General features: G+C 46.9%; 1 protein-coding gene across 1 annotated transcript; it reads left to right on the forward strand.

The window, feature by feature from the left end:
* Window positions 1–2616: 2616 nt before the first annotated feature.
* Window positions 2617–6824, forward strand: LOC143103207 (leucine-rich repeat-containing protein 3B-like). Its single transcript, XM_076267026.1, has one exon. It carries the CDS (start codon window positions 2641–2643, stop codon window positions 3436–3438), a length of 798 nt encoding a protein of 265 aa, XP_076123141.1. The 5' UTR covers window positions 2617–2640; the 3' UTR covers window positions 3439–6824.
* Window positions 6825–11647: the final 4823 nt, after the last annotated feature.

The following is an 11647-nucleotide window of genomic DNA, read 5'->3' on the forward strand; positions in this document are numbered from 1 at the left end:
CCACCCCCCCACCGACGTCTGCCCCCCTCGTCACACGATAGGCTCCTAAAGAGCTACTTAGGAGATCGATTTCGTTTCTAATCTCGGTAAGTGGATCTTGGGTTCTCCCGCTGGCCATTTCTCTTCCTCTGCTTCAGGGGAGAGAGGATTAAACGTTGTTTCGGGATGCGGCCAGTTCAGGATGCCATCAGAAGTGGACTCCACTGCTGTCAGTCCATTTGTCTCAGCCGGACAGTGTGTTCACTGAACCGCTCGGTCTAAGCTGGCCATACTGCCCCGTCAGGCTGGAGAGTTTTCCCTTCCTGTCGGATTAGTAATGCGAGAGCTGTTTGTTGAAATGCACTGAAAGGATTAGTGAACAGGTGTGGAACCAGCGTTCAGGTAAAACGAGGCCTATTCCTGGCAGCTTACACATCAGAGAAAATAATATAGAACATGTGACGTGCAGAAGACTGACCTTCATCATTATCCTGGCAGCAACTTACATATCTGGGTAGACATTGATATTGTCCAGTCTGGTCTTTCCAGTCAGCTTACATGCAGAAGAAAAAGTAAAAACTATAGAACACAAACAACAAGCTCCTCCTCTCAGTTTGACCTGCACCTCCTGTAGGACTGTGTGGTAGTATTGAGCAGTAGTATTGGGCAGCCGTGGCCTACTGGACTTGTAACCGGAGGGTTGCCGGTTCGAACCCCGACCAGTAGGAATGGCTGAAGTGCCCTTGAGCAAGGCACCTAACCCCTCACTGCTCCCCGAGCGCTGCTGTTATTGCAGGCAGCTCACTGCGTCAGGATGAGTGTGTGCTTCACCTCACTGTGTGCTGTGTGTGTTTCACTAATTCACGAATTGGGATAAATGCAGAGACCAAATTTCCCTCATGGGATCAAAAGAGTATATATACTTACTGATCTGCGAAGAGAGGATCTTATCTGTGTGGACCCTCCTCCCATACAGTCTTGTCCTTCCAGACTCGGGGTGCCAATCAGGGCTTGATCTGTTTTAGATTTAGGGCCCACAGATGTACATTTTCGTTTGGACTCACAACAATAATTAGACGTGGGTCAGTTCAGGTGCTTTTTTTTGGGGGGGGGGGCTTTTTTGCCTTTATTTGGACATGACAGTGGAGAGTGACAGGAAGCAAGTGGGAGAGAGAGATGACCGCAGGTCGGATTCCACACTGACCCGTATATGGTCAGGCACTGTAGCCTGCTGCGCCACAGCGCCCCCACAGTTCAGGTGCTTTTAAAAGAGCGATTCAGGGCCACCTTGGTTGGGTTGGCTTGGCTGGGTTGACATCACTCACTCACCTCCTCTGAGTCAGGGCCCAGACCATCTGCTCAGATGTCCAGGGGCCGGAGATAAGATCAGGGCCAGATCCGGCCCAGTCACGGCGTGGATCCGGCCCAGTCACGCAGTGGATCCGGCCCAGTCGCGGCGCGGATCCGGCCCAGTCGCAGCGTGGATCCGGCCCTGAATCCTCCAATCAGTTGGGATGTGATAATGCATCTGACTAACACTCCAAGCTCTGAGAGCACTTAGCATGAGTTGGCAGTTCAGAGCCATTATTCTGCACCGTGTACTGGCTGCTGGCTTGATTACTGGTTTCGGTGTGTGTTATGCTGTGTGTGGGGGTGTGTGTTTAACACTCATGCCTTTAATGATGGGCAGGTGGGAAGTAAGGCCTCCTGCCCTGTCAAAACAATAAGAGCATCTAGTTTTCATCAATATGTGAAATAACACTATCCACCTCTGTGTTTGATGAAAAGGCTGTTGAGTGTGTGTGTGTGTGTCCATGTATGTGTGTATTCATAAGCATGTATGTGTGTGCATGAGTGTGCGACTGTGCGTGTGTATGTGAGGGATGTGTATGGTGTGTATGTGTGTGTGCATAAGAGTGTGTGTGTGTGCATGAGTGTGTGTGAGTGTGTGTTTGTGTGCCCACCGGTGTGCGACAGGACGCTGAGTGAGTTTGTGTGTGAGCATGGCGAGTGTAATGATTAATGCATCAAGGCTGATCTGCTTTGGCAGGTCTGCATAATAAACTGCTCTGGCTTGTTGCTCTTTGTTCAGTCTACTTCACCCTCCGTCTGGCAGAGGGGACGCCACGCGTGGGCAACACACTCAAAGAAGAACGCGTGTGTGTGTGTGTGTGTGTGTGTCTTACTTCCTGCATCATCATTCAGCTGGATTGCAATAGCATTCTCTGTGTGGGTTTTCAACTCACTCAAAGAAGAATGTGTTCACATGGTGTGTGTATACAGTATGTGTGTATGTGTCTGTATGTGTCTGTATGTGTGTGTGTATGTGTGTGTGTGTGTCTGTGTGTGTGTGTGTGTGGGTGTGTGTGTGTGTGTGTGTGTGTGTATGTGTCTGTATGTGTGTGTGTGTGTGTATATGTGTTTGTATGTGTGTGTGTGTGGGGGCCTCACTTCTTCAGTGTCATCATTCATCTTGTCCATCTCTCACTCTGTCTCCCACAGGTGTTCCACGTCTTGAAGAGTTTGAGTTGAGTTCTTCACCCCAGACTCCCCTCCTACCCCCAGGTGACCTGTGCCCCTCCCCCTCTCCTGCCCCCAGGTGACCTGTGCCCCCCCCCCCCCACTCCTGCGTCTAATGAGCATGCCCAGTGTGCGTCGGGCATGCCTGAGGCGTCCGGTTGGTGCCGGTTGGTGCCGGCGTGGCTCCTGCTCCCCAGTCTGGTCCTGATGGCCGTGTGCTCGCCGCACGCCGCCACCGTTGCCGCGGGAACCGCTTGCGCGCCGCGCTGCTACTGCTCGGAGGCCGAAGGCAAGACGGTGCGCTGCAGCCACCTGCGTCTGACCCGCGTGCCGCCCGGGATCCCCAACGACACGCGCCGCCTCTACCTGGACTACAACCAGCTGGCCTCGCTGCCCACGGACGCCTTCCTGGGGCTGCCCCTGCTGGCCGAGCTGGACCTGTCCCACAACGAGCTCGCCGTGCTCGAGCCCGGCGCCTTCCGGGGACTCGCGCCCTCCCTCAAGTTCCTGGACCTGTCGTCCAACAGGCTGGCCACGCTGAACCCGGAGGCGTTCGAGGGCCTGACGGCGCGGTCCAACCTGACGGGGAACCCGTGGCACTGCGACTGCGCCCTGCAGAGCACCCTGCCGCAGCTCGACCTGGAGCCCGTCTCCCTGACGGGCATCGTGTGCCACACGGCCGACCCGGCCGAGTCCGGCGCCGAGGGCCAGTCGCTGCTGCTGACCAAGGAGCTGGACCTGTGCGTGGTGCTGAAGAAGACCACCGACGTGGCCATGCTGGTCACCATGTTCGGCTGGTTCGCCATGGTCATCTCCTACCTGGTCTACTACGTGCGCGCCAACCAGGAGGACGCCCGGCGGCACCTGGAGTACCTCAAGTCGCTGCCCAGCCGCCAGGGCAAGTCCGAGGAGTCGTCCACCATCAGCACGGTGGTGTGAGCGAGCCGCGCAGCGCAGTACAGCCGGACGCAGAAAGACACACACACACGCACGCAGCAGGCAAGCAGGCACACAGGAAACAGGAAGTGCAGGTTGACATACGCAGATGGGCAGACCCCCTTCTGTTGGTGTGTGTACAGAGCTGGGCTGTAGACGGGTCACAAAGCAGAGAGCAGACCAACCCCAGGCTGCCTCCACAGACAGCACTGGTCAGCTGAGCTGATCTACCCCAGGGGGGGTCAGGGAGTTACAAGAACCTAACCAGAGGGCCCAGATGGGCCGGACCAGAGGGCCCAGACGGGCCGGACCAGAGCAGAGAACAACCTCTGACCCCTGACCTCTAACCCTGTGGGTGAGGGGACAGTGAGGGGAGGTCTGACCATAGGAGGGCATTAGGTGGATGGAGGAGGGCTGTAGAATGCAGAGGGCTGTAAGGGGCTACAGAAGACAGGAGGCAGTTGAATGCAGAGGGCTGTAGAATGCTGAGGGCAGTAGAATGCAGAGGGCTGTAGGGAGGCTGTAGAACAGAGAGGGCTATATGTAGAGGGCTATAATGCAGAGGGCAGTACAATGCAGAAGGCTATAACGCAGAGGGCAGTAGAATGCAGAGTGCAGTAGAATGCAGAAGGCTATATAACACAGAGGGCAGTAGAATGCAGAAGGCTATAACGCAGAGGGCAATATAATGCAAAAGGCTATATAACACAGAGGGCAGTAGAATACAGAAGGCTATATAACGCAGAGGGCAGTACTGAGGGCAGTAGAATGCAGAAGGCTATATAACGCAGAGGGCAGTAGAATGCAGAAGGCTATATAATGCAGAGGGCAGTAGAATGCAGAAGGCTATATAACGCAGAGGGCAGTAGAATGCAGAGAGCTATATAACACGGTGGGCTGTATAACACAGAGGACAGTAGAACGCAGTGGACAGTAGAATGCAGAACAATCGCTTGGAATGCCAGGAGATGCAGTAGCCAGTTGGTAATGTAGCTAGTGGTAAGGTGTAAATGGATATGTACTGGTAAGCTGTAAATGGATATACAGTGGTAAGCTGAAAGAGGTAGTGCTCAGTCAGCATAGGACACAGTGAAAAAGAAGGTTGCAAGCATAGTATAGTATAGCATAACATAGCATAGCATAGCATAGCATAGCATAGCATAGTATAGTATAGCATAATATAGCATAGCATAGTATAGTATAGCATAATATAGCATAGCATAGTACAGTATAGCATATCATAGCATAGTATAGTATAGCATAATATAGCATAGCATAGTACAGTATAGCATAGCATAGCATAGCATAGCATAGCATAGCATAGCATAGTACAGTACAGTATAGCATAGTATAGCATAGCATAGCATAGCATGGTATAGTATAGCATAGCATAGTACAGTACAGTATAGCATAGCTTAGTACAGTACAGTATAGCATAGCATAGCATATTATAGTACAGTATAGCATAGTATAGCATAGCATAGCATAGCATATTACAGTATAATATAGCATAGTATAGCATAGCATAGTATAGTATAGCATAGCATAGCATATTATAGTACAGTATAGCATAGTAGTATAGCAGCTATGAGATGCAGAGTTTAAATGCTGTAGGCTGAGAGAGCAGTTGTAAGTTGTGTGTGAACTGCCCAGTAATTATGACGACTGTGAGACACAGGAGTGGTTAGTATGAACGGTCCGGTGTCAGGCACAGGAGTGGTTAGTGTTGTCTGCAGCTGTCAGGGAGAGGAGGAGGAAATCGGCCGGCAATCTAATCTAATGGAGATGAATAATTGATCTGGGAGTGGCCCCGTTTCTCCTCCAAAGCAGGCAGAGTGACCAGCCTGCCTACTTAAAGAGGAGAGGAAGGAGAGAGGGGGATAGAGAAGAAAGGAACAGGAAGGATGTAGAGAGAGGTGAAGGAGAAGAAAGGAACAGGAAGGAGGTAGAGAGAGGGGAAAGACAGATAGAGCTGGAGAGTGTGACAGGGAGAAAGAGGAAGGAAGAGGCAGACAGAATGGGAGGACAATGAGCGTGAACATGGAGGGCTTTTTGACCCTGGTCAGCTGAGCTGCTTTACTCAGAGTGAAAGGTGGGCTTTTACCCCCTGAGCCATAGTCATATATTTTAGAGGACATGCACAAGCACGCACACACACACACAGACACAGACACACACACACACTCTCTCTCTCTCTATCACACAAACACACTCTCAGACACACACACACACACACCCCAGGGACATTTCCTATTTTCCAGGGACATGATTCAGAAGTTCCAGTACCTGACTCTGCCTCTGCGGTTGGTTCAGACTCGACTCCCCTCATTATATTAAACAGCCAGCTTCCTGAACAACGAGGTGACTACGGGGTCACCCAATCTCAATCTCAATCTCAGTTTGTACCTCAGAATATTCCTTTCTGTTCCTCTTTACTTCTTTTGCTAATGTCAAACAAATGTCAGAGTTGGACGATGGGGATTGAGTGTGTTTAGCCAAAGTTGTTGTGTGCGCAGTTGTGTTTGAGGTTCCTGTCGTAAGAGGCAGACGGCTGGATGAAAACTCTTAGAGCAGACGATTGCTGATCAAATTTAGTTTACAGAACACACACAGGTAGCATATGTTAACATAACACAAACAAGGACACATATGTTAGCATAACACCTCTAGTAAACATGCAGTAAACATAGCATTACAGTCAGTATTTGCGAGAGGCCTCTACTCCCCTTATATTCTCTGATTCTGAAAGAGATCTGGGCCATACCAGCGCCAGGTCCATTTCAGTGAGTTTCTGTCCGGTTCGTGCAAAGCAAGTCATGTCGTTATTCCTGAAACTCTTTGACACCAGGCCAGCACTCTCATTGATCTAAAGTGCAATGTGCAGACGGTTGGCACAACGTGGGTATGGCTGTCCAGCCGACAGATCAGGAGCCGATGCCTTGTTTAAAGAAGCGTTGGCAGGTCTAACAGAATGTGATCTACTAGCAGCTGAAGGTGCAGGCTGTGGTTGTGATCCCAGACATTATTAATCAAATTCAGCATATTGCTCCTCATAGCAATCTAGCTGACTGGCCAGTGTGTTTAATCAAACTATGTTTAACTCATAACTTGTACTATGTTCGTACTCATTCTGGGCCCAAAACAAACATAGCATTTCGGCCAGAGTGGAAAACGACCAAAGCCGGTCATCACAGTGTTTCAGGAGCACGGAAGCGAAGGGTGTAGTTTGACTGTCTGTTGAGGTCAAATTTCAACGACCTTTCGCAAAATGGAAACCCCAAACCACAGGCTGCATCTTTAACTTCCAGTCTTATTTAACTGTCAGTGATCAAGTCATTTTTAAAAGGTGCTTCCAAAAAGACTGTCAGATGCATTTTACCAACTGAAAATAAAATACAGTGAAAACAACATCCAACAGAGTTTGATATTTTATCCATGATTGTGTTCACCAGTTAAAGGTTCTTGTCTGGAGGTTGTTCCAGCATTAGGTCAAGGTGCAACCTTTTAAGTAGTTTGTAAGTGGCCTGGTAAGTTGATGGATGGAGACCAGTCCTCACTGTGAACCCGATGTCCGCTGGTAGATGAAGTCACGTCCAGGAAACCCCTCCTGTTCCCACCAGACGTCTAGTAGCTTCCATTCAGCCCGAGGAAGCACAGACAGTGGTGGTCATTACTTGAGTACATTTACTCAATTACTGTACTTAAGTCGCTTTTTCATGTATCTGTACTTTACTTGAATATTTCAATTTTGTTAGACTTTTTACTTTTACTCCTGTACATTTCTAGGTCAAATATCTTACTTTTAACTCCACTACATTTTGTGACAGCTGAAGTACAGCTGAAGTTCCTTTTGGGAAAAAGACTGTCCAAATACATGTCTACTTACATGTGTATTTTCTATTACAGTTTTTCTCAGTCGCTTTGCTGCTTTTCACAGAACAGAATGAAAATTCTCATAACTAATAGTTCAACCTCCACAACATTTAGTCATTTGTGCACATCATAGTAGCAATTTCTCCTTCCTCTGAACAAATTGAAAATGCTTTTGGACATGTATCAGTTGCTTTCGTACAATTCTCTGCTGTTTTATAACATTAACATTTGCTTATGTCATGTCAGTCAAAATGAACTATACTTATGGATGCTGAATAGTCGTTCCCAATAAAACTAATAGTATTCATTTCATTGCTTGAGTCATTACATACAAAATTGTTGAACTAGTTATCAAATTCTGTCACAATGCTGTAGAATTGCAAAGAGCATATACAGTAAAAATGTGAAACGTACGTATTCAGTGTCTTGTACTCACTTACTCCCCTAACTACAGCAATGTGTAACTTTACTGTAGTTTTCAAATGGCTGTACAAGTAGTGTATAGTGCTGTCTTGAGCATGTTCAGGTAGTGTCACCGAGTTCTGACCTTTTTTTGCATTGGAAAACACTGAGAGAACTGTCATAATGAAAACATGACAAAGCCATTTGACTATCTTGTTCATAAACGATGACACTGACAGTTTCATTGACATGAATACGTGCTTTTGAGGAATGGACTATCCATTTTGAGCAAGTGACGTGCTTTTGCAGGTCATCCACTAGGTTTTGCAGTTTGCACTAATTGTTTTGAGAATTGCACTAACTGCTGTGCAAATGTTAATAGTGATGTGAGAAAAGCACCAAAGTGACTGAGAAAAACTGTAAGCGAGCTAGGCTTTAAATCCATTATTTACTGTACCTTGTTGACTTCTTTTAACAATATTGATGTTACCATAAATAGCCTCGCGGCGCCATCAAATAAATGAGGATAGACAATGAAAGATAGATATACAATGATAGACAATGATAAAAAATCTGACACTATCTAACTATCTAACACAGGTGTTTTAAAACAGTGATCCGCGGCCCACTTGTGGTCTGTGAGGACTTTGCTAGTGGTCCGTGACCATGGATTCAGTAATGTAGTTGCAATGTGGGAATCAATATTTTTATTCAGTGGTGGTCCTGGGGTTGCGTAATTAGTCAGAATGGTGGTCCCTGGTTCACAGTCAGTTGAAAACCCCTGATCTAACACAAAAGGGAACATATTGATTTGGTCCAAAAGTGTAAAGCCATCCACAAAGCAGTATCTAAGATAAGATATCACATTGGTTTGGTTTTAGGTCTTTACATACAATTCTCAGTTGATTTTGTCCTTGAATGAAGGAGAAAGGCTCAATAATACATTTCAGGACTTTTACTTTCGATACTTACTGTAAGTACATTTGAAGGCAAGTACTTTTGTACTTCCACTCAAGTGGAAATGTAAAAGGAGGACTTCTACTTTTACTAGAGTAACATTTGACCATGTGTATCTCTACTTTCACTCAAGTACAGGATTTGTGTACTTTGTCCACCACTGAGCACAGAGTCACAAGTCTCCGGGGAACACACACACACACACACACACATTATAAATACTTTATTTGATTCCACATTACAATCAGAACCAAGTTCAGAATACAATTTTCTTAAGTGTAAGGGTACAGGAAACATAGTCTTTTCCAAATAAAGATGCTTTCTACTGCTGATATGTAACAGTACTTTGCCAACTGTGCAGCCCCCCAAGTAAAACGAACCGCTAATCTATATATATGGCCAAAGTTAGCAAACACTAGCGCATTGAACTGACATTACAGGTTTTCAATGGCAAAGATCAGAGGAAGGTATTTTAGAGTTCTTGTACAGTAAGAGTTTTCCATAGATCAAAAGCACATGATGCTTCAAATATTTTCACTTTTTTGTCATTCTGAGAGATAGTAACAACGTCTGGTGTGTTTGCAATTTGAGATAAGGTGCTCTGTTCTCACACACACACACACACACACACACACACACACACACAGAGACACACACGCACACACACAAGAGCTATGCGTAGGCGTTTGTGTGTGTGTGTGCAGATGAGGTGTAGTTATTGTTATTGATATTTACTGTAAGTAATTCTGGTGAGCATCATATGACAGAGAAACAGAAGAAGAGACAGAGAGAGAGGGAGAAAGAGAAAGAGAGCGAACACTCTAGTGTTGGGATGCCAGATGGAGAGAAAGAGAGAGAGAGAGCAACAATCTGGTGCTGGGACGCCAGTTTTGCATCTAATATGCACAGGTCATTTCCCATGTTAGGTTACATTCTGAAGATCGTCTGTCCAACCACTTTATGCACACTGTTGAAAGAACAATACAATGTAAAACAACTTCTCCAAGGTCATCCAAGACAAAGGTCATAGGGTCACTCAGTGTGTGAACTATACGTGTCGCAGGGCAATCCCATAACAATGTCATCCTGCTGTCATGCCAACATGAAACCATCCTGGCGTGATCCTGGAGACTATGATACCATGCTTTTGCGATGCCAGGCTGTTGCGATGCCATGTTGTTGTGATGCCAGGCTGTTGCGATGCCAGTCTTGTGTGACGTGTGGTCACCGGAGAGGCACGGGCACTAGAGGCCCTAGAGGCCCTGGCATGGCCACAGACCACACCAATGCCAACAATGCCAGTGGTGCCATCACAAAGATTCTGTGCCATACACGAGAGTGTCAGCAATGACTGTAACAAGTAGGGACAGTGTGGTGACAGGTTCTCATGTTATCTAGAAATAAGGCCAAGATGTCCAAATGAGGAATACCATATGTGTAAACTGTGACCAGATTCTTATTCTGCAACATGCATGCAGATAGATAGATAGATAGATAGGTAGATAGATAGATAGATAGCTAGATAGATAGATAGATAGCTAGATAGATAAATAGATAGATAGATAGATAGATAGCTAGATAGATAGATAGATAGATAGATAGATAGATGTATTGATAGATAGATAGTCGGGTAGATAGATAGATAGAAAGATAGATAGATAAATAGATAGATGGAAAGATAGATAGATAGATAGATAGTCGGGTAGATATATAGATAGATAGATGGATAGATGGATAGATAATCGGGTAGATAGATAGATAGATAGATAGATGGATAGCTAGATAGATAGATAGATAGATGGAAAGATAGATAGATAGATAGATGGAAAGATGAATAGATAGATAGATAGATAGATAGATAGATAGATTAATAGATAGATAGATAGATAGATATATAGATAGATGGATAGATAGATACTTTATTTATTCCGAGGGATATTTAAGAGGGTGCTCCTAAAGGATGTATTGCTGCACGCATAAACCTAACTCAGCAGAGTTGTTATTTATTATGGGAAAGTAACCTCTGCAAAGGTGAAAGGTCATGAAGGTCATGAAACAATTGTGTGTTTACCTGGCCCAGGGCAGCCCCCACAGAAATGCCATCTGGGTGTCATGCCAACATGAGCTCATAGTGTATGCTGTGTCAACGATACCATGTACTCCCGATGCCAGGTGACTGTGATGCCAGGCGGTTGTGATGCCATGCGAGTTGTGTGAGTGACAGGAGCGGTCACTGGAGAGGGGCTGGCACTGCCGTCCCTAGCTGTGCCACAGAGCGGAGTGATGCCACCTCTGCCACTGCCCGCCCGGCTGAAACCAGAAACACCCTCTGGAATTACCCTCAGCCCGGCTCCACACCACGCCCTGTGCCCTGCAGGGTGGGCACTCGGGCTCCACACCGCGCGCTGTGCCCTGCAGGGTGGGCACTCGGGCATGCCAAGACACTTCTGGCCTGACCTGCCATCACTAACCTGGTCTGTGGTCACTACAGAGCGCACTATGTGGTGGACGGCTGAAAGGACCGGAGCCTCTGGCAGTTACCGCACACACACACACACATACACATACACACACACACACGCTCACACACACACACACACACACGCTCACACACACACACACGTTCACAACAAAGTAAAAAATGAAACGAACGCAAGTCTGGAGAGCGTCTGGCACAGATGAAAGGGGAACAGAGAAAGAGACACACAGACACACACACACACACACACACAGAGAGAGAGAGAGAGAGAGAGGTGGTGAAACACTGGCAATGAAAAAATACACTCTCTGTTCTGTTCTCCAAGGCTCGAAATGGATACTCTCTCAAAGCAAGGGAGAAAGTCAGAAAGAGGAACCGGGAGCAAGATAGAGAGAGAGAAAGAGAGAGAGAGAGACAGCAGAAGTGTGTTAAGACCCTGATGCAACAGGTTTCAGTAAGTGCCTATCGTTACGCTGAACACCACTCGGTGAAAGTGTCTGC

This window comes from Alosa pseudoharengus, unplaced genomic scaffold (genome assembly GCF_046254945.1).
Source record: "Alosa pseudoharengus isolate Yale_2024_CS ecotype anadromous, Long Island Sound unplaced genomic scaffold, YU_APseudo_1.1 YU_APseudo_1.1_scf_4, whole genome shotgun sequence".
Lineage (NCBI taxonomy): Eukaryota > Metazoa > Chordata > Actinopteri > Clupeiformes > Clupeidae > Alosa > Alosa pseudoharengus.

What these genes read in the sequence shown, in the direction of transcription:
- LOC143103207 (XM_076267026.1), top strand. Translation starts at nt 2,641, where the DNA reads ATGCCTGAGGCGTCCGGTTGGTGCCGGTTGGTGCCGGCGTGGCTCCTG.